Consider the following 23,587-nt stretch of genomic DNA (forward strand, 5'->3'; position numbering starts at 1 on the left):
CTTGTCCGCACAGCCGGATTCTGTGTGTCTCCTGAAAGGTGCCCTCCTGCCCTGAGTTGGGGCTGTTGCTGAAGCGAGAGGGTGAGGCCGTGCAGCTTTCTCTCGGTGGTGGAGGCCTCTGTGTTCTGAAGGTCGTGGCAAGTGATGCCAGCGAGCACGGCGAAGGCGTGCTCATTCCTGCCTTCTCTGGGGCCCTTTCCATCCCTGCCGCCGCCTCTACGCCTACTACCTGTGGGGCAAACAAGTGCTTTCGCATGTTGTGCAGGTTTCTTTGCTCAAGCCTCAGATGGGCATGCGTGCTTAGTTGCTCAGTCATGTCCCACTCTTTGCAACCCCAGGGACTATAGCCTGCCAGGCTCCTCTGTCCATGGGATTTTTCAGGCAAGAATACTGGAGTGGATTGCCATTTCCTTCTCCAGGGGGTCTTCCTGACCCAGGGATCGAGCCCACCTTCATTGCAGGCGGATTTTTTCCCTGCTGAGCCACTGGGGAAGCCCGCTCAGATGGACAAGACACACCAGTATATTGGCAGTTTAGGATAGATACTTGATCTTGCCCATGTTCATCACTCTACTGTGTTTGCCCACACAGATTCTTTAAAACTAATACTTAAAACAATGAAATTTGTACACAAAGGAGGTATTGAAAATGGCCAGTATAATTTTCTTTTTCACTGAAGCAACGTGAGAAATGAAGGGACTTAGAGATGTCAGTCTGGAGAGTGACACCCACGGGTTTCCCAGAGAGGTTCTGTCTCCATTGTTGATCCTTAATCTAGGAACCTAGAAACTGCTTTTGTTGAAAGCCCCTTGAGCCAGTAGCCACACATGCCAGAGGGAAGGGACACACTTCTCTTAGCAAATAAAAGCAGTCAGATGCCTGTTCTCAGGCACGCCTGGCTAAGTAGGCAGGCCAGCCCCGCTGGGAGCAGTGCCCATTTATGGTGCCACCTTTGAATGTAGAGTTTATCAAAGAGTGAGAAGACAATCCAGAATTAAAATCACTTTGGGCTCAATCTGGTCTTGTTCATTTAAAATAGGAAGTAGATCTTCGATGCCAGTTGCCTCACCATTTAAACGGGCCTCCGTGTCCAGCACTACCGACAGGATTCCCCTGTAGCATGGTGCAGTGGAGAGAGCCGAAGTATAGGAATAATGGAGATACTTGATACTGTTGATGTTGACAGCCACCTAAAGTTTCTGCGCTTCCCTTTGATTGTCTGATCAGTGGTGACCACAGTACCTTACAGGGCTGGCTCTAACCCACCTGAGTGTGTAGGGAACCACCTACAGGACTTGTTGAAACACAGCTTGTGGAGTGTCTCCCTCCTCCCCCACCAGTTTCTGATTCCATGGGTCTGAGGTTTTGCATTTCTAATGAGTTTGCAGGCAATTCTCCTGCTGCTGGCCGGTGGATCAGTCCGATAGCCACTGGACTAAGTGCTTTCCATGGTTTAAAGCTCTGGGCATATTACTGTTCTTCACCAAATACTAAATAACTGTTCTCTGTGGAGTCACTGTGTGAAAGGCCAGAGGTGATGCCCACGATTCAGAAATCTGGGAGCCTCTAGCTATCATTAGGTAAATTCAGCCTTTGCTCCCAAAAGTCTTGATCTCTCAGCCGTATTCTCCCCTGGTCGCCACTTGATAGTCTGTGTATTTCAGTGAATCGGATTTTTCTTTTCCTTTGGTGAGCTGTGATCATCTTGTTGCTTTCTGCTTTGGGTTCGCCTTTGAACAAACCTTTACTCAGCCCCGTGGGTGCAGCGTGGTCCGAATTTGTCTTTCTGCCCTCTTTTTCCCTTTATAGAAAAAGCTGGGGCCTTAGCCGCTCTTGCCATGCCTGCTTGAGATGACGGCTTTTGAGGTCTTTGTCTTGATATGTCTCCAGACAGTTCCTTTCTCAGTTTGTTCATCTGCCTTGTGCAGAAACAGAACCGTGATGTCGTTCCTTCCCTTGCGGTTTATTTGAAATTATTTATAGACAGGTCGCTGGCTGCATGCTACCTCTTCCCCACCCCCACCTCTTTTTTTTTTTTTTTTTTCTTTTTCTGGTGCAGTTTGATTTTAGGTAGTTGTTTCTTAGCGGTATGTGTGACCTACCTGAGGGCATACTGAGTGGAAGTGCTTCCCTGCTACCAAAACACTCACCAAAGTGGACAATGGGCTTCCCTGGTGGCTTAGATGGTAAAGAATCTGCCCATATTGTGGGAGATCCAGGTTTGATCCCTGGGCCAGGAAGATCCCCTGGAGGAGGAAACGGCAACCCACTCCAGTATTCTTGCCTGGAAGATCCCACAGACAGAGGAGCCTCGCGGGCTTCAAAGGCCATGGGGTCGCAAAGAGTTGGACATGACTGAGCCCCAAAACTGCCACCACACCTGTGTTCATGCAGCTGATTTCTTCTTTTGTTTCCTACTTGGTATTCACGTGTGGCGTCTGGCTGCCAGGCAGACAGTGCGATATCCGTCCCATCCCTGTTCTCATGATTCAACCAAGCCTTTTCCCTGCAGCCCTTGCAGGGCCTGTGTGTGAATGTGTGTGTGCACAACAGCGGTGCCGTGGGGGTGAGAATATGTACACACGGAGGTGCCAGCGCACCTCTCGTTCTCGCCCTGATTCCACACGTTCCAGCTTGCACAGGATTTAATTTAATTTATACCCAGCGGGGGAATCTGCCCGTAAAACAGACACACACCTCCATAAGTCTGTCTCCACCGTTCACTGTGTGCCCAGCAGTTTCTGTGTCTTTAGAAAACATGTTGTGTTTTAGATCAGAGGAGGAGAGATGACACTAACCCTGTCGCTGTCCCTTGGAGCACAGAATCCATGCTTCTAGTCACGTTTGCCGTGAACGGCAGTGCTATATCCTGATGTTCTCATTTCCATTTTCTCAGTGGCTTTATCTTCTAAAATGATATTGTTGTGTTTTCGGCTCGCGGGCTTCTTTTTGGGAGCGGCGGTGCCTGCAAGCAAGTGTGCACCGAGAGTGGGGTGGAGCAGTTCCCCAGAGGAGGTGACTGGGGAGAGGGAATGTCTCGGAACTCTTGCGAGGGCGAATCGGGTCAGCTCTCATCTGTGTTTATTCTAACCACTGGCAAGTGTGGGAAGGAATGCATTGGTTTACAGTCACCATGACAACAGAGGCTCCTTCCTGCTCCCTGCCCCTCAACAGGCAATGAACCCATTCATTTATCCAAGTGCCTCAAAATTCCATTATGTGCATTCCATGGGCTGTTAATTCAAGTATTTTGACAGAATGTTATTGTGCCTTCTCTAAGAGTATTCAGTAGTGGCTTAATCCTGCTCAGGTCACCAAATACTTGTCTTGAACCACTGTTTCCTCATCTCTCTGGGGGCCATGAGAAGATGGACGGTCAACAATAGAATACGGTTCCTCAGCTTTCTGTATCTGGGATATTTCTTTGACGTTTTGTGGTCTGTCTTAAATTTTTTCTTTCTGCTCCATGAATAGATTTGGGTTTAATAGAAAAATGTTTGATTTAATACCAAGTTAAATCTTTCATTCTGGCTAGTTTATTTTAAATTTCTGGGATGTTAGGTTACATTTGAATGTTAGTCATTGGGTCCTGTCTTGTCTCTCTCTCCCCACCCCCATCCCCCAACTTTATTGAGATGTAATTGACATATAACCTTGTGCAGAGTGCAAGGTGTACGGCCTGATTTGGTGTGTGTATATATTATGGAATGATTACCACAGTAAGGTTAGTTAGTGAATTCGTTGCCTCATGCACTTTCATTTTTTAATGCACTTTTATTTTTTAATCTTTCAAGTATATGATATAATATTAACTATAGTCACCATGGTGCACATTCGATCACCAGAGCTTACTCATCTTATAACTGGAAGTTTTTACCTTGGACACACACACACACTCGCCAATCTACTCTTGTTTCTCTGAGTTTGGTTTTTTAGATTCCATGTGGAAGGATCACACAGTGTTTCTCTTTCTCTCTCTGATTTAGTGTGATACCCTGGGCGACCATCCATGTTGTCACAAATGGCAGAGCTTCCTTTTTTATGGCTGAATCATATTCCAGTACACGGGTCGCACATGTGTTCTTTATCCATTCGTCTTGTACATAATGCTGCAGTGGATATGGGATCACAGGCATCTTTGCGAGAGCGACTTCATTTCCTTTGGGCAAACACCCACACATGGACGTGCTCGATCACCTAGTAGCTCTGTTCCTTTTTTGAGAAACCTCTGTGGTGTTTTGCAGAGTTAGCTGCACCAATCCACTCTCCCAGTGGCAGTGTGCCAGGGATCTCTTTTCTCCCCAACCTTGCCACAAAGTGTCTTTCTCAGGACAGTTTTTCCCTGTCAAGTATTTGTACTTTGTTTTCACAGTCACTTAAAATGAGTTAGGTTCCAGGAAGGATGAGAGTCTGGAGGGCGGAGGGCTAAGAGTCTTCACCTGCTGTATCTGTTTCTTTCTGTAAGTTCCACAAAGGTCTGCCTTCAGGCTTCGGGACTGTTCAGTTCACTTCAGTCGCTCAGTCGTGTCTGACTCTTTGCGACCCTATGAATCACAGCATGCCAGGCCTCCCTGTCCATCAGCAACTCCTGGAGCCTACTCAAACTCATGTCCATTGAGTCGATGATGCCATCCAACTATCTCATCCTCTCTCATTCCCTTCTGCCCTCAATCTTTCCCAGCATCAGGGTCTTTTCCAGTGAGTCAGCTCTTCACATCAGGTGGCCAAAGTATTGGAGTTTCAGCTTCAGCATCAGTCCTTCCAATGAACATTCGGGACTGATTTCCTTTATGATGGACTGGTTGGATCCCCTTGTGGTCCAAAGAACTCTCAAGAGTCTTCTCCAACTCCACAGTTCAAAAGCATCAATTATTCGGCACTCAGCATGTTTTATGGTCCAACTCTCACATCCATACATGACTACTGCAAAAACCATAGCTCTTGACTAGATGGACCTTTGTTGGCAAAGTAATGTCTGCTTTTTAATATGCTGTCTAGGTTGGTCATAACTTCCCTTCCAAGGATCAAGTGTCTTTTAATTTCGTGGCTGCAGTTACCATCTGCAGTGATTTTGGAGCCCCAAAACATAAAGTGTCACCTTTTCCCTATCTATCTGGGGCTGTGGGGGGCTCTAAAGGGCCCCCACTCAGCTCTCGGGCCCATGGGAACCTGGCTGCTCCCCACACCTCTGCTCTCTAACCTGCTGGTTTTATTGTTTGATTGTGGAGCTAATCAGCCCAGAAGCCCAGGGGTGTGAGGTTGTCTTTGTAGTTGTTTGCTTGGAGCAGGGAGGTCAGGAAGGAATAAACTGTACCTTTCTTCCTGGAAAGTTGTCTTCTGGTGAGCGAGTGGTTCCCGAACCTGTTTCTGTCCTGGAGGGAAGTGACTGTGGGGCCGGCTGTCTGGTGTGGCCCAGGCCCTGTGGTCAGTTGTCCTGCTCCAGAGGCCTACACTTCAAAGGCAGACGTGGACGGCAAGGCGTTGGCCAGTTCCCTGGGAATCTAGAACACGGAGGTCTGACTTACCTGGTGGCATCAACAGCGCCAACAGTGCATTCTGTTTCTACCTGTAGAACTACTTCATGTAACAGTTTCTGTGTTTAAACTTGTGTAACATGAAAAAAGAAAACAATAATTTGTGAGGGGAACCCCTGTGGAAAGACCCTGATGCTGGGAAAGATAGAGGGCAGTAGGAGAAGGGGGTGATAGAGGATGAGATGGTTGGATGGCATCACCAACCCAGTGGACGTGCTGCTACTGCTAAGTTGCTTCAGTCATGTTCGACTCTGTGCGACCCCAGAGACAGTAGCCACCAGGCTCTCCCGTCCCTGGGATTCTCCAGGCAAAAACACTGGAATGGGTTGCCATTTCCTTCTCCAATGCATGAAAGTGAAAAGTGAAAGTGAAGTTGCTCAGTCGTGTTCGACTCTTAGCGACCCCATGGACTGCAGCCCACCAGGCTCCTCCGTCCATGGGATTTTCCAGGCAAGAGTACTGGAATGGGGTGCCACTGCCTTCTCCTAAATTATTCCTGCTGCTGCTGCTAAGTCGATTCAGTCGTGTCCGACTCTGTGCGACCCCATAGACGGCAGCCCATCAGGCTCCACCGTCCCTGGGATTCTCCAGGCAAGAACACTGGAGTGGGTTGCCATTTCCTTCTCCAGTGGATGTGAGTTTGAGCAAACTCTGGGAGATGCTGAAGAACAGGGCGTGCTGAACCAATCACTCACCAGAAGAAGCCTGGGATGCTGCAGTCCATGGGGTCATAGAGGTCAGGCGTGACTGAGTGAACAGCAACAACCCCTGTGAAGTTAGATTGCTGTACTCTGCATCTCAGATGAACTAACCCATTTCAGAAAGCACTGGATAAAATCTGGGATATCTGGAATTGTGTGAAATAGACAAAGATAAACCTGGGGAGGAGCACAGATAGGGACTAAACTGGGGAAGTGAATTGACCATCTTTCTGCAACCCAGTGGGTTCCCAGGGTCAGCTGCTGGCCGTCTTTGTGAGGTTGTTATCACTGGTCTCTGAGGGTATTTTGGAGTCGGAGGGGAGAGGCTAGAAATGTTCTTCTACAGGCTCATTTACAGATTGGTGGAGGTGGGGCCTTGCAGCCCTTCCCAGGGCTGATGGATGGCTGGGAGGGTTGTGTTTGGCATTGTATTGACACAGTGGAAGACCGATGGCTCTTTGATCAAAGAGCATGTTTAGGCTGGTGGAACTAGAGAGACTCCTTCTGAAGTGATTAGCTCTGCACCTCCTGGCCCCCACGGCCTGCCACCCGCATCTTTATGAATAGGATTCAGGTCCGTCCAGCTCACATCCTTGGCATTTTGCTAAAGCCAGCTATGGGGGTGGGATGGGGGGAGGTGCTTGCACTTCAGTAGCTTCTGTTTCTTTGAGTTAATCATCTGGTTGCAGAGACGGGAAGGATGTCGTTGGTTTCCATGATGGCTTGGCACATCACGTGTTCTGACCATTTGGGAAAATGTGACAGTTTTTCTCTTCTCTACCCCCTCCTTCCTGTCATCCCCATAGCACCCTCCCTTAAACTGTGCCTAGTGTGTGCTCAGTCACTCAGTTGTGTTCAACTCTTTGCAACCTCATGGAGCCCGCCAGGCTCCTCTGTCCATGGGATTCTCCAGGCAAGAATACTGGGGTGGGTGGCTGTGCCCTTCTACAGTGGACCTTCCGAACCCCAGGACCGACCTTGCGTCTCCTGCATTGGCAGGTGGGGTCTTCCACTGAGCCAGCAAGGGTGCCCTTAAACCGAGCCTTGAGACCCTCCTCCTCTCCAGAGGTGGCTCACCCGTGGTGGTGATGTGGCCAGTGAGAAGCAGCAGAAAGGAAGTTCCCTTGGCCAAGCGTTTCATCAGTCAGTTGCAGAGGTTTACTCGACTCCTGGCTGCGCAGTGGAGTGGGAGAGAGCGCAGGAAGACGGCAGACCCACTGAAGGGAAGCATCACAGACGCTGATCTTGCTGGTGTGGCAGGACCCCGTGGAAGCTGGGTTTGAGTTGGGGGTTAAAGAAGACAGTCTCAAGGGTTAGTCACTTTTTCAAGTTGTAGCTCATAAATGTTGTTGACAGTTCCTTTTATTTACTATTGGCGGTTTCTGGTTTCTATCTGTTAAATTATCTCTACTCAAGCATACCCTCCACCCTCAATTTTCACAATTAACTAGGATCACGTAGAAACTTTGGATTCTCTCCATTTCTTTCCCTCCTCTCTCTCCTTTCTGTTCACTACCCTTCTCTTTTGTAACACCACATGGAGAAAGTGAGTGGAACTTGGCTTCGTGGAGGCCTTGTGACAGCGCCTGGGACAGCAAGCAGGCGTACCTGCGGCCTGCCTTGGAGGAGATGAGCCGCACTGCAGGCAGCTGCCCTGCGGCTTCATTGTTTCCTGTTTACAGATGGGAAAATGGGCTCGAGCAGGAAGGATTAATGAAGGGCTTAATTAAACTGGAAGTCTTTCACTCCTTTGGAGTTGCTGAAGTGATGATGCATACAACTTGGGGGTTTATCTTGAGGCCTTCCTAAGGGGTTGGACTTTCCTCTGGTTGTTTCCTGGAGCTCAGTGGGAATCAGAATTTGTCAGGGTATTTGAATGTCCCAGATGGAAAGGGGATAACTAGTCATCGACTGCACCCGGTGAAGGAAAGGGCTTGTTTGGATTTCTGTGTACCCCCAATCTCGCCTCTTGGGGTTTCTGCTGCTGGCTTTGCTCAAATCCTTTGAAAGCCCTCTGAGCTGCTTTTTATAGCATCTCAGCACATAAAAATGTAACATCTTTGAAAAGGCATGATTAGTCATTCATCTTATTAACAGCAGGTTGTGTTTGTTAAATGGATATAAGATGACATAGTTGATGACAAGGCTCCTTGTCAGACCGACTTTTCCCCTCTTGGAGAAATTTTGTGATGGAAGTGCGGTCTAGTCAGCTGACACTGTCGCTAGACTCCTGTGAGAGTACGTGTGAGCCACACACATTTATGGTGGGCCTGTGTGTCCTGCAGACATTGGAGTGCTTGTCACCTGCCGCCACCCACAGACGTGACCCTTACCACCTAGCACCCCCTGATTTCAGGTGTAGAGCCAGTGGGCTTCTATCCTGCAGAGTCGGTCTTAGGCCCTCCCCCAGGGGGCTCTTAGGAGTGTGGATGAGAGAGGCTTGTATCTGGGTCGGAAGGTGTGAGACGGCCTCCATTCCCCTGGCCTGTCTGGCTTGAGAGGTCACTCGTCTGGTTTGATACAGCAGTGCCGGTGGGAAGTGCTGCTTCCTGACCTGTCGTGGGGCCCTGAACGTTGGGAGAAATTCAGCGTGTGTTCAGGGTATTCTAAGCCTTGTTAGAAGGGAAAGTGAGTTCTGTGCCATGGCTCCATCTCTGTGCCTTTGAGTTGATACAGTTTCCTGGGTGGTTGTTTAAGCCTCTGGGCCACTGTTGTGTCTGCGTGTCCCTTAGACTCTGAGCCTGGGCCGAGTCTGGGATGCTGTCAGCTCCCGTTTCTCATTCCAGGGTCACAAACCACCAGCGCCGGGCCGGGGTGGGGGTGGGAGTGGGGAGGGTAATGGCTCTTGCGTTCGTTAGTGCTAACAGATTCTTTCATTATGGTCGTGTTTCCTACATTTAGGCTGCTGTCATAAATCCAGGACTTCTCTTACAGACATTCAGAAGGAGAGTGTGTGGGTTATAGTGCGTCGCTTCCTCACGGAACAAACTCTGCTCGGCACTCTGGGTGGCGAAAGCATAAGTGACGCCCGTATTTGGAAAATTACGCGTGACTGTGTTTTAGCCTGCTAAATAAATTTCTGTCAGAACCCCAGAACCTGTGAGAACCACAATACATTACTTTAGTTTTGCCTTTTCTTATTTTTCTGAGTAGTAAAAATCACTTTTAAAGCAAGGAACGTATTTCAGAAAACAGTCCCCTGGACTTTAGCCCTAGGTGTATTTTCAGTATATAAAATGTTGGATTGTGAGTTGCTATGTATTTTCTATATACAAGCAGGGAGCTTGAGTTGTAATTGAGTTGTTGGATGAAAGGGTATTGCTAACATTGTTCTCTTACTTTCTATAAACAGTGGCTGGTTTTTTAGCCTGCTGTTATTAGTGCAGGTACTAAACATTGGTTAATGCCAGGCTTGTCATAAATCTGCGAAAGTCCAAATTCCCTTTTCAGAGTTGAGCCCAGACCTGGTGTCTGAAGACTCTCTACTGCCATCTGTTGGTGCATGTGGTTGCTGCATGGGATTTCCAGCGGGCGGGGAAGTTGTCTACAATCCGTTTCTATTTGCCATCCTTTAAATAAAGCAGATCCCTGTCCAAGAGGCAGAGGATGTGTGAAGCTGAAGGAAGCCTTCTCCGTGCTTTCGGGGACTGGTTAGAGCTCTGAGCACTGCTTTTGTGCTCTGGTTTATTCTGTGCTGATGGAGTTTCTAGTCTCACCCCCTTTGCAGCTCCATGGAGAATCTTTCTTGTGGGAGATTTCCTCGGGATTGACTTCCCAGTTACAGTGCTAGGAATCCACTGGATTCTGTTGTTTAATGAATGCACTGTGTAGCATTGCAGGATGAATTTCTGAGGGTATTTTTGCTTTCTCTTTCAAAGAAGAAGTAAAACACGATTCCTCCCCTTCCCAGCTGTCGTCTCTGCCGGGACCCGAGGAGTGTTCTGGTCGTTTGCAGCTGGGTATTGAGTAACCTAAAACTGTTGGGTTTTTTTTTTTGTTGTTGTTGAAATAGTACTTTTAAAAACGGTTGGCAATCCCACCTTGAAAGAGAATAGAAAGGCAGATCTGCGTTTCAGTTGGCTTGTTGAGGCTTTTACAACTGACCATCCTTCAGGTAATTCATTTGCACCCTGTAAATGTAATACAGTACTGTATTAGGAATTTTTTTGGCCAGATCCTGGCTGGATTAAGACTTTTAACATCTTTGTGTTGGTCTTCTGACTAGTGTTTATCCTTTTCTTACTTTTGCTGTAAAGATACAGTTTTTGCTCAAGACTTCCCTGAATGGGACAGACTGTGGAGAAGAGCGTTTGCAGTGCCTGCATCCCGGGTTAGGAGTCAGGTCCCTGAGAAGGCGAGGGTACCACCGCCTGAGGGTGGTGAAACCCGTGGCTTTCCATTGGTGGTAAAGTGTAACACGTGTGACATTTGTGACTGACAGAACAAAAGGTCTTCGTTGCCGCTTTAATTGTTGATTAATGTTGATCCCTCTCAAATTTGACATGGTTGCTTTCGAGAGCACAAAAGAAGTCAGTGTCAAATATTTTCTTGATCATGACAGTTAGGATTTCCAGGCAGCCTTGGTTCTTTGACATTTGAGGATGCCGCATCAGACTTTAAAAAAAAAACCCCAAACCCGTAATTGCATCATTTTATTAATGGGATCAAATGTGGGCCTGCATATTACTTTTCATACCATCTGTGTGGGCTCCCAGCCTGAGATTCATGTGCCCAAGTAATGTTTTGCTTAGGAAGACGCTGTATCTTGTAATTATTTATTCTCCTTTCTCTCCTCTGACCCTTTCCCCCTGAACTAAAGAGAACGGAGGCTCACTTTTCTTGCTGATGCCTGCTTTTTGAGAGGGTGCAGTGTTTGTGAGCATCTGGAGTGTCCGCCTGCGTGGCAGTGGTTTGGGTTTGCAGTGCATACCTTCTCCTTGGTCTGGCCTTTGGGTGGAGGTGATGAATACATTCATGAGTAGTTAGGTTAGCCTTCCTGAGGGTGTCTCAGGGTTCTGAAGGAAGTTCATGTGTTTTCCTGAATGAGTGATTTACTCCTAATTGAGAGGACTGGGTCTTAGGAAAGCAGAGTGTAGATAGTATTGTTGTTACTCGTTTAAGGGAACTATGGAACAACTTTTGGCATTGTGCCATCTTTTTTTCCCGGGTGGGGAGTGGGGTGAACATCTATATCTAAAATTTTATACTCCTTTCTAAAGTGCAAGCCAGTATATACATCTCAAGATCTGAAAGTTGCCGTGTTTGCTGTTTTGCCTGACAACCTAGTTAGGAAGTAGGTGCTAACAGTCTTTAGCAGCACAGGCATTTTTGGAAATGTAGGTTTGTGTTTCCCACTTGGCACAGGCAGAAGACCAGAACTTGTCACCTAGGATTATGAAATCATAGATGCAAGAGGATTTATTACAGGAATTACTATATTCACGTTTGAGAGGTGAGGTCAGAGGAGACTGGAGCTAGAAAGACCCTTAGTTGGCTCCTTTTCCTACGAGGTCTGTCCTCCCCTCCGCTGCCCCGCTTTCCCCAGCAAGGAAATAGAGGCTTATTTTGCCTAAGGTCATAAGTTCACCTGAACCAAAGCAGCTCAGGTTTTCTGATACCACAGTTCTTTCTCTTCGACCACTCTGACCAAGCAGACCTTTTAAAGATTCATCTCGAAGGAGATTCAACCAAAAACAAGTTTCTTTAGGTAAATCAGGTTCATAGCAAATTTTTACTCTAAATAGCCGCTTGTGTAATTTAATTGAGACAAGTGCTGCAAATATTTAACATCCTGCGGTTTTTAGTGTAAACAAACGATTTCATCTGTTTCTGTGTGAAGCAGGGCCCCTGAAACCAGTAAAACACGATCTCCAGAAGTACCAGAAAGCAGGCATTCCAGGTAGCAAACCTTCTCTGGGAACTCCTGACCTCCCTTTCTCCCTTTTTGGTAGCTAAGACAGAGCATACCCCCGTTGGTGAGACAAGCCCCCATTGTAAGTGTGGGGCGGGGGACGTGAGCGCAGGGGGATGGAGCCGGGGCTTTTTGTCTCCGAGTTTTCTCTGACTTGGTCTGTGCTAGCCTCTGGGTTCACTTGAGGATGTGTTTATTTTCTCTTTACTATACAGGATGTTTACAGCCATCCTGTGTGGTGTGCCCACAACTGCATTCGCATTTGAATTTGGTGGGCAGCCTGCCCTGGGCAAGGGGATATACCCTGCCCGACCCCCCACAGTCTCCACCACACATACACACTCGGCCAGACACACCCACCCTTGTTTCTTTGACTGGCTGCCAGGTCTGTGTGGGGGTGTGTGTGGGTGTGTGTGTGTGTCTGGGGGTAGAATAGAGTGGGTACTTATTTTGGGGATAGAAACACGGGAATTTTTTTTTTTGAATAGGCCTTTCAGCAAGTTGGCAAGGCTTCAGGACCAGCTCCCACACTGCCACAAAGAGCCTGGCTATGCTGGTCACTCCGCATTTGCCAGACATAGCATGGTATCTTTTTTGAATGAACGCGCAGCCTCCCCTCCCACCCAGGCCTGGCTCTTTGTTTAGAATTGGGATGTAATCTAAATAATTGGATTTACCAGCTTACATTTTTAATATTGGAAAATTAAGTTAATACGACAGTCTTTGGCATACATGGCCCTCCGTGCGGGCCGGCTGGGCATTGCTCTAGACCTAGTCCCCGCTGCTCTCTGCCTTGTCCAGCTGAGTTGTGCGCATACCCGCATCCTCCTTGGGTATGTAAACCATCAGAAATCCTGGACAGAAATGGAATTTAATTAACCTAGAAATTGCTGTTGTGCCATATTTAGGGCTGCCCTAGAGATTGAGTGCAGATAGCAGTAAGCTGGTTAACTCTATGCTGCGGATAACCCCAGAGGAGACTTGGAGACGATGCGTCCCCATTCCTTCCCCCACCCCCCTCCCAGGGGCCACTGATGGCAGGCTGCCCTGGAACCTTCTCAGTGCAGGATTTGGGAGGGGCAGGAGACACCGGCAGAGTGTTACAAAACAAAACAATGTTTGGCCTAGGACTTTGGCAGCTATCAGTGGGTTTTCTTTATAAGCTTCGCCTTGCAGTTTATTTGTGAACTTTGCAAATAATGATAGTGTTTATTTTGGTCTGCTGCTTTATTCCCATAAAGGTGCTCTACTTTTTTTCACCTAAGTATGAAATCTATTTGTTGATTTATTTGGGTCAGTTTATCTTAAGTGACCAAGCAAAACATATTTTGGGCTTTGACCCCCATGCCAACTAATCCCACATCAGAGAAGGATTCTTCTGTGTCTCTTGGGGCATGGAAGAGAAAAGAGAAAGAAGATGGACCCTCTACTCCCTCCCACAGCTCATCAAAAAGTACACACAGCCTCTGAGTAGTGGTGGTCCCGTGTGCAGGGGTATGTGGCAGGGCCTTGTGCCTGGGCCAGCAAATTGTGGCCTGAGGCCAGCTGTGCTTTGTGTGGATGCGTGGAGTGCAGCGGCACACCTTGGGGCAGGATGGCACCTTGTAACGCAGGCACAAGTTGACAGACAGGACCTGGTCTTCATCTGCTTTTGTAGACGATGCCCCTAATGGGCAAGTTGCTGCGTAAGTTCTTCGTAAGCAGTGGCAGTGGTTGTGATCTAACTGTGCTCCAGCAGATCCTTAAGAAACTGGAATAGCGAGACTGAATTCCAGTGGACTTTCATGGCTTCCCTGATAGCTCAGTTGGTAGAGAATCCGCGCGGGAGACCTGGGTTCGATCCCTGCGTTGGGAAGATCTTCTGGAAAAGGGAAAGGCTACCCACTCCAGTATTCTGACCTGGAGAATTCCATGGACTGTATAGTCCATGGGGTCGCAAATAGTCGGACAGGACTGAGTGACTTTCACTTTGGTAGCTGTATCCTGGGATGGCCGATAACTTTACTGAGGGCAGCACCACAGGCGTCTCCTGTAGCTCTTGGGTTTGTTTCACATCCATCCGGCTATCTCCCCGCCCCTCTGGACTGCCCTGCAGTCTGATGCTCTGATCAGAAATGAGTGTAATTCCTGGAGAATGAATGATGAGTTGAGCCGAGCGGTGTTCCTCCCCTCCCTCTCAGCACCTTCGGAAAGCTTGCCCTCAACACACAGCATCCCATACGTGCAGAAAAGGCCATAAGGGGGCGACTGTAGGCAAGCCTGCTCTGTAGGCCCTCGAAGAGCAGAGGGATGAGCGATTGGCCGTGAGGGGCACGGCATTTGAGAGTGGCTCAGTCTCTCTGAGGAGGTGACTTTTGAACAGAGACGTGGGAAACGTGACTTGGTAAAACGCAGCAGACGGGAATGTTCCCCTCGCTGGATTATGGGAAGAAGCCAGCCCTGGTGAGATAAAAGGGAAGAACATTCCAGCTGGAGGAAGCAAGGGCCCCTGGGAACCTGGGACGTTTATTTCTGCATGGAGCGACACTCTGGGGGATCAGATCAGTAAAGCGACTTTCACTTCAACACATTTTTCCCCCTTCCTTTTGGGGCATGTTTGTTTAAATGGGATTCTTAGCAGCAGGGCTGAATTTTGTCATGACTGGGTTGCCATGGGGGCTTCTGTACCCAGGAGTTTCTAGAGAAGGGACATCCCAGATGGCCTTAACCTCGACAGGAGTTCAGGTAGCAAGCTCCTGTGTTTTCTGAGCTTGCTGTCTGAATTGTTTAGTCCTTTATTTCACTTACCCACATTTATGCCATGAAGGTGAGGAACAGCGATGATTTGATCCAAAACCACGTCTGTACCCTCACCCTCACTGCCCGTTGACTCTGGATTTTAACACACTGTAAATAAGAGGTTACCCTCAATGTATTTATCCGTGTATGCATGTATCTACACGTTTCTTCCTCAGTTGCTTTGGCTTGCTGGTAGGTTTGGTTTAATTGGTTTCTTTGACCTTCCTGGCACGGAGGACTTTTTTGTAAGGAAAATTCCTTCCTTGATGAGTTAAAATATCAACACAGAAGTGAGTCTTGCTCCACTTGACACGCCTGTGGTTTCTGTGGGGGACAGACGCCCTCTGTATTTTCTGCGTTCTGGCTCTTCATGCATTATCAGTGGGCAGTAAGGACCATCCTGGCTAAACTTCAGCCTGAAAGCCTCTGGAGGTCCCACATTCTGCTGTTTTCTTCCCTGGGGCTCCAGGAACCCTGTTCTGTCTCCAACCCCACCCCCTGGATAGCTCTGTACTCCCTTAGTTCAACCTATAATTTTTTTTTTCAGGCTGCACTGGGTCTTCGTTGCTGTGTGCAGGCTTTCTCTAGTTTCAGCAAGTGGGGCTACCTTCTAGTTGGGGTACGCAGGCTTCTCACTGTGGTTTCTCTTGTTCTGGAGCATGGGCCCTAGGCACGGAGGCTCTGGTTGGTAGTTGCATCACACGGGCTGGGTTGCCCCACTGCATGTGAATCTTCTCAGACCAGGGATCAGACCTGTGTCCCCTGCACTGGCAGGACTTTCAATCACTGGGCCAGCAGGGATGGCCCAACCTAAATTTTCATTTTTATGTGTTTTCTCACCTTAGTAATGAAATGGAAGGTGTTCTTGGTCAAAATGTCACCTGGTGGAGGGGTGAGTGGGTGCCACCTTGTGGTCATGCCCAGCTGCTGAGTGCTGGCCCTCCTGGAGCCCCACCCCCCTTGGTGGGGGGTCTCATCCTGCCTGCCCTCTCCTGAGCCCCAGCCTCCTCCTTTGCACAACACCTCTGGAGGCAGATAATGTCATTCTTCAGCACATCTGCACCTCCCCACCCCGCTTTCTGTGCTGATTTTAGTAACATCCACTCATTTCCTTGTATCAGACATTCTGGAATGAATCGGCTAAGAGTGCTTCTTCCATGATTGTCTTCTGAGTTGTGTCATTCAAACTCTCTTGTCCCGTGGAGCCCACAAAGCAAAGTCACACCTCTGTTAATCCCCCGGGACTCTGCACACAAAGCCAGACCACAGACCTGCCCTTTCTGGGAAGCACAGATTCTTCTGGTCTCTTTAAACAAGATATTGGTTTGTCTGGTTCTTCAGTTCCTGTTTTCATCTGGATCTCACAAATGCTTAATCACTTGGGAGCTTGACTTATTCCTCTGAGGGGTAATTTATTTTATTGCCGCTTTTTAATCTCTCATGCCCTTATTTTTCATAGCCTCCCTGAGAAAGTCATCAGGCACACAGTGCTTCTACTTGAACAGCGGTCGGCGCGTTGATCTGTGAGGCTCTGAAACTGTAGGGTGTTCTGCCGTGTCCCGCTCTGTCATCTCTGTTTGCTGTTTGTTTTTCATTCAGGCTGGGCCAGCTTCTCATGATCATGTGTGATATTTGTCGTTGCTGACTTTTGAAAAAGCAATAAACACTGAACATCCTGTTCACGCGCGGGCGGTATTTCTGTAAAGCCCCTTTAATCCGCCGAGCGTGCGCCGTGTCCATTTAAATAAAGATGTACACATCATAAAATGGCCAATTAAGACCCCTCTCAGCAGGAAAGCCTGGCGGGGCTTTTCTGGTCACATGATGGGAAGGTGGGCGGAGAGGAGGCGCTTGTGGGAAGAGGAGCTGGTCCTCTTGGGCTCAGTCCTCCCGAGGGTGCCAGGACCTGGAGAGCGTGTGGCTTGTTGGACCACTGTCTAGTTTCCTGTACCCTCTCCTTTCTCCAAAATGATGCTGCTGAGGGCACAGGCTGTGTGCTGCCTGGTGCCAGGGAGTTGAATATAGCAACTGAGTGAGCGGTGAGCACATTCAAGTGGTTGAACAGAATGATGTCTGTTGAATAAATTTGAGCTTGTAGTTTGTCTTTCATTTTTCCTCTATAGTAATTATCTTATAGAAATATCCATTTGTAAAAGACAGAAAATCTAAAGTGATCTCAGTTTGAGAAACGCAGCTCTTCTCTGATTTTGAAGCGAACTCTAGACATAGTATCGTTTTATTTATAAATACTGATATTTCCTTTTGCGTTTCTAAAAGACAGGGTTTCCCCATTTCCGCATAACTACATTATACTGGGAACAACCACCCCGCACCCCCCACCCCACAGTTCCTTTATTTTGTCACATATCCAATAAATGTATTCCCCACCCCCAAAAGAAACAGCTCTTAAGTCTCTGAATCAGTCACCCCGTGCCCCTATCTGATCCCTCTGGAAGGTCAGTCCCTTGGCTTGGTGACTTTCCCAGAACTCACTCCTGTTCACTCACCTTCTGAACAGTCCGCTGCCCCCAAAATTTTCCTCTTTGTTCTCCATCACACAGGAGGAACCAGGGGCACTGTTTTATTCCCTCAGCTGTTTAAAGCATTGGGAATTTCTGTTAAAGGCGTTTAGCTTCCCACGAATACTGTATTCTGTAGCTGTTTCCCTCTGGCTATTCCTAGATTCTGAAGTGCCTTTGCTTAGCTGTGACGTTTGTAAATTTTAAAGGCAGAATCTTGTTGCCCAGTTAGTAAGCAGTGGTCATGCTTATCTTCCTTTTGATCAAATGTCACTTCGTGTTGGGAAGATGACCTATTCAGAGGTGTTTTGGGAAGATGACCTATTCAGAGGTGTTTTTAGTGCATTGTAAGAGAGGCAAGGGTTGATTCTGGGCAGGGCACGGGAGGTTAAGCTTAAAGGAGATAATTTTTACATAGTAGAAAATGTGTGTGTGTGTGTGTGTGGTTTTGTTGAATATTAGAGTGCTAACTTAAAATGTTAGGATATTGTGCGTATCAACAGTTGAAGATACTCTGCTTACTATTTTATATAAGTCCAGCAGTAGTTAAGGGAAGTTGTGTGTGCTTTAGAATTATAAACACATTTTGTAGTCAGAGCAGCCTTGAGTTGGGGTGGCTTTATCAGTCCCGCACAGTGAGTGATTCCAGTTTGGGGTTTGAGCAGATCTCCTTAAAGCCCAGTGCCACAGGGCTGCTTTGGGTTCTTGTTGTTTTCCCCTGCTCTCAAAGACTATTTCTTGAGCATCTTTATCAGTAGGGCCAGAGGGGTGGTTTAAAGCAGGACACATACAAGTTCACACCCTCGGAGGTGCTTACTTTCCATTAGGCGTTGAGATCTTGAAAGTTCAAGGAAAAGCTAATAGGCAATTTATGATAAAGGTCAAACCAGTTATACAGAGGGTAAAAGTCCTCAGGTGGAGAAAGAAAAATTAACTTTAGGAAAGAAGTAAAGAAACCTTTGCAAGGTTACTAGGATTCAAATTAATAGATTGTCTGGCATGTAAGGGGCTAACAGTGGTGGTAATTATCAGAGAACCCACCTGTTAGTGCAGGAGAATAAGAGATGTGGGTTCGATCCCTGAGTTAGGAAGATCCCCTGGAAAGGGCATGGCAACTCACTCCAGTATTCTTGCCTGGAGAATCCCATAGACTGAGGAGCCTAGTGGGCTATAGTCCACAGGATCGCAAAGAGTTAGACATGACTGAAGTGACTTAGCAACACGCATGCATGCTGACTCATAAAATTGTGTAAATGAACAAGATCGAAGCTGTGATTTGTAGACACCAAGTGGATAAATTAGGGAGTTGATGTCTATGTAGGATGGTAATAGGGAAGAGGCCTGAAGGTAGGTTAGTTAAAGTCAGTTTTTTGAATCCCTCAGGATTTTAGGCTTTCTGTGCAGGCAGAAGGTAACCAATGATTTGGCCATGAATGATGGGTTTTGAATAGACTAGGAAAGTAGTTCTCCCCCACCCCTGCCTGTATTACATGCTTTAATTAGTGTAGGGAATTCATGTGGCTGGATTGGAGTTGCAAGAGCCTGGAGGTTGGGGTGTAAGACCAGGTCAGTGACAGACCAGGGTGGGTGGAGTGTCCTTACACAGTATGAAGGGGGTCATGCATGTGTTTGTGACAGTATCCTGTAAGCTCAGACTGCTAAGTAAATGTGGCAGGTGGTATACAGAGAGCCGTTAATCCCATATCATCTAATACGGCGTGCTGGTTTTGAAATACCCAGGCACTCACATGGTTTGCACAGGCATGAGCTTGTGTGCACACATACATACATGATCATGGTGTATATTATATGTCAGTTTAGAAAACACAGCCTTTTAAGCCAGTTTATTGCCCTTTAAAGCAGGCTTGTGGTTTATGAGAGTGTGTGAGATATACAGAGCCCTAATTGGAACCAGAGAATTTGCTTGAAACAAAGAGTCTTTCTTCCCTTTGGGTCATGGTTTTACTGCTGCACATAGATCTGTATCTTCTGATCACGGCTTAATTTCTTTTTAATTTTCTCTTGCTCTTCCAGGCCCAGGCTGCAAGCACAAAGGAAGTTTGCTCAATCCCAGCCGAACAGTCCCAGCACAACTCCAGTCAAGATAGTGGAGCCATTGCTACCCCCTCCAGCTACTCAAATTTCTGACCTCTCTAAAAGGAAGCCTAAGACAGAAGATTTTCTTACCTTTCTCTGCCTTCGAGGTAAGACTCTGTTGCCAGTGTGAGGGGGGCGGCCTGGTTGAAATAGAAAGGGACAAGGTGTCGCCCCGGGTGTTGGCGTTGACTTTGGTCTCTCTGCTGCACACCTGCGGCTCCCCAGCCTGGTTGACGTGTGAAAGGAGAGGCCCCACCAAGAAGGTACTTGAGTCTTCTTTCTCTTTTCCTCTGGTTCTTTGTTGTTGTTACTGAATTTATTTATTTGGCTGCACTGGGCCTTAGTTGTAGCATATGGGATCTCCTTTCCTGATCAGGGATTGAAGCCAGGCTCCCTGCCCTGGGAGTGTGGGGCCTCAGCCACTGGACCACCAGGGAAGTCCCTCCTCTGACTCTGAGTCGCCTTTTTTTTGGCTTCTTAACACACGCTGTCATCGTGTGCAGGTTCACATTTTTATAATTGACTTCTCCCTGACGGCCGTTTAGCACCTCTGTCACCTCACCATCATACACGTGCTTTTGCTAACTCGGCTTTCTGTTTTATAATTATTATTATTATTATTGTTGGTGGGCTGGTTGTGGATGGGTGTGAAGTCCCTTTTCCTTTTGTGTCCTGAGGTCTGGGAATAAGCCACGCTATGGTGGGAGGGCTCACACACACTCACACACACTCACTCCTTGGGGAGAAACAGCAGTAGAACCTTTTAAGTGTAGGTAAGAGTGGAAATCCATAGGAATGGGACCGATGGACAAGAGAGCATGGTGACGATGCAGTTTTGTAATGAAGGATGAGTTTGGGTTTACATGGCCTCATTTTGGGAACGTGTTTACTCTGGGAACGCAGAGAGGAGAACACAGGGAGGGAAAGGAGGTTGCGGAGTCTCCATTTCGGGCAAGAGTATCATAGGAGGGGATCTCATTGGGAGACTCTTTGAAACTATCTATTTCATTTCTCATCAGACTTGATATACTCATTTTTTTGGTATCTGTGTGGACTCGTTTCCTGTTTTGTTCAGAAGGTTGTAATCTGTTACTCTCCTTTATTTTGATGTTTGGGTGTCCCAGATCCCGTCAGTGGAGCCCCTGCATGCTGGCACCCTTGCCCTTTGACGTTTCCCTGAGATCCTCCCATCCTGGCTCCCTGGCACAGCAGAGGGCCCCGGGCTCATCTCACATATCCCTTCCCTCAGGCCTGCATGGGCCATTTTTCCAAGGAGCCCTGTTGACTCTAAGGAACATCTGCTCTCCTGAAGTTGGGATCTGGGCCTGAGGTGTGCTCACAGCTATTGGAGGGAAATGCGGGGTGTGTGTGTGTCTGTGTGTGTGTGTGTCTGTGTGTGTGTGTGTCTGTGTGCGTGTCTGTGTCTGTGTGTGCTCCCCTGGTGGCTCAGCTGGTAAAGAATCCACCTGCAATGTAGGAGACCCCGGTTCAGTTCCTGGGTTGGGAAGATCTGCTGGAGACGGGATAGGCTAACCCCTCTAGTATTCTTGGGCTTCCCTTGTGGCTCAGCTGGTAAAGAATCTGCCTGCAATGTGGGAGACTTGGGTTGGGAAGATCCCCTGGAGGAGGGCCTGGCAACCCACTCCAGTAATCTGGCCTGGAGAAACCCCATGGACAGAGGAGCCTGGCGGGCTGCAGTCCATGGGGTTGCAAAGAGTCGGACACGACTGAGTGACTAAGTACTCATGCATGTGTGCAAGGGCATGTATGTGCACATGTACACACGTGCTCATTAAATATATATATTTGTGTCTCTAGATCTGTTAAAATCCATGAGTGAGCACCAGTACCTCTGGTTTTAGTGTAGAACCAAAGGGTTCACTCTGGTTTTCTTTTTTCTGTATTAAACTTGGATTAAGCTGGCTCCTATTATATCTACAAATTACTTATTGACCCATTTTTTTCCAGAGTGCCCCGTGCCCATCTCTGCCGCCACCCTCCACACGGAGTTCACTTAGCTCCGACCCCATGAGTGTGCTGCCCCATGTGTGAACACGTCTTCACCCTGTTGGGGCTCTCACAACCCAGATCGGCTTCTCTGGTTGTTCTTCACCCCCACCCCGTCCCACCCAGTTAGCTTTCGGACTGAACTGTTGGCCAAGGGAAGATAAAGGGCTGCGGTTTTTGTTTGACTTTACAGGCTATTGATAGTCCTGGAGACTCTCAGGACATATAGGAGGAGGGTAATTGTGTTCCGGTGTGGACCACTTGGCCCTCACGAAGGGGAGGTGGGGTGGCGGGGCCTCCTGCGAGCATCTCCCTTGGGTTTGACGTGGCTGCTTGCGGACGGAGCCTAGTGATCCTGAGTGTTGAGAGTGGACGGTGTGAAAGTCCAGCAGGAAAGAGGTGCAGGATTGGCTGTGAAGGGTGAAAGGAAGAGGAGAGGCGAGGGTGACGGGCAGCTGGTGAGGCTGCTGTGGGTGGTGTCATTGGTGATGGAGGGTGAGTGGGACCAGGTGCTTATAAGGAGGAGTTCGAGCTGAGGGGGTCTTTGAGGGGTCAGCAGTGCCTTCAGCAACCAGATGACTCAGGTCACTAATTAAAGCTCTGCATCAGTAGAACTCTTCTGCTGTGTCTTTAATGCCACTGGAGCCAGATTTACCCTGGAGCCATGCCTGAACTCTTTACTACAGGAAGATTCACTGACCTTGTTCTCTTGAGTTCAGTTCAGCCGTTCAGTCCTGTCCGACTCTCTGCGACCCCATGGACTGCAGCACGCCAGGCCTCCCTGTCCATCACCAGCTCCTGGAGCCTACTCAAAGTCATGTCCATTGAGTCAGTGATGCCATCCAACCATCTCATCCTCTGTCGTCCCCTTCTCCTCCCGCCTTCAGTCTTTCCCACCATCAGGGTCTTTTCCAGTGAGTCAGTTCTTCGCATCACGTGGCCAAAGTATTAGAGTTTCAGCTTCAGCATCAGTCCTTGTTCTATTAGGATGTCAGAAAACTGCTCTGCCGATTATGGGTTTTAGTTCTGAACATTTCTACCTATGGAGTGAGTGTGACTTGTTTTTGGAGAGGAATTTGTGTGTGCAGTGTGCACCTGTTTGTGCACAATTTTGTAAAATCATATTTTCTGTGCTTTTGGCGATTGGGGGAGGACCTTGCTCGGAGAGGCATGCTTATTATTCAAGTACTTGGCATCTAGGGAAAACATCACATCTGGAGTCTTTGGCATTGACAGACTCTAGATGTAGGAGAGTCCTGTCTTTTCATAGAGTTTACTTCTTTCACTTGTCGGATGGAACAAATGTTTCAGGAAATGAAACCTAAGATGTTTTTTAAAAAAATTTTGGAAAAATGCTCTGAGGCTGGAAAAATATTCCTACATTGATGAGCCAGACAATAAAACAGATTTTGTTGTTCGCTTTTAGTTGATACACAGTAAGGTTCTGACACAGAATGTTGTACTCTCTTACTCTTCCTCCTGAACTTTTTAGATTTAAGGTATTTTATTTTAAAAGCCTTGAATTTGTGAGGTCAAGTGTGTTTTATCTGATACGGCTTTCCTTAAAGCCTCAAACGATAGGTGACACACTGAGTACCTCACGTTCCTGGAAATGTGGTGCTTTCAGTAGTATTAGCCAGCATATCTTATTATGGAATTGTTTGAACCAATTAAAACTCGCATTTTGAAGTAGACAAGGGTTAAATAGACAACGTCTGTTGTAGTGGCACTTCAGTAATTTTCTTTCAGGTTCAAATGCAAAATCAAGTGTTAAACTTTTTCTAGTCATAAAACTATTTCATGTTCCACTAGGGAAGATCAGTGGAAAAGAGGGAGAAATAGGCCAAAAATCAAAAAATCAAAATACCCTTCTCTCCAGTCTCCTAGAGCCAGGCACTGTTTACCACCTCCTCAGTGAAAATACTGCTGAGCCTTCGATGTGCGTATATAAGTCCCACACCCCAAATGGAATTGCATTTTATTTTGGCAGTCTGGTTTCCTGTTTCAGTATCATGTAAATACCCATTCCATCGTGTGGGT

General features: G+C 47.6%; 1 protein-coding gene across 6 annotated transcripts in view; it reads left to right on the top strand.

Annotated features, from left to right (window-relative positions):
* Window positions 1-23,587, top strand: part of JARID2 (jumonji and AT-rich interaction domain containing 2) — a 230,436-nt gene that overhangs the window by 153,093 nt on the left and 53,756 nt on the right. For all 6 annotated transcript variants that reach the window (XM_040249295.1, XM_040249294.1, XM_040249300.1 and 3 more), the window contains one exon: window positions 19,478-19,647. In XM_040249295.1, coding sequence (XP_040105229.1) covers window positions 19,478-19,647 — 170 coding nt within the window. The remainder of the gene's footprint in view (window positions 1-19,477; window positions 19,648-23,587) is intronic.

The sequence above is a fragment of the Oryx dammah genome, unplaced genomic scaffold, assembly GCF_014754425.2.
Source record: "Oryx dammah isolate SB20612 unplaced genomic scaffold, SCBI_Odam_1.1 HiC_scaffold_11, whole genome shotgun sequence".
In the NCBI taxonomy this organism is placed as follows: Eukaryota; Metazoa; Chordata; class Mammalia; order Artiodactyla; family Bovidae; genus Oryx; species Oryx dammah.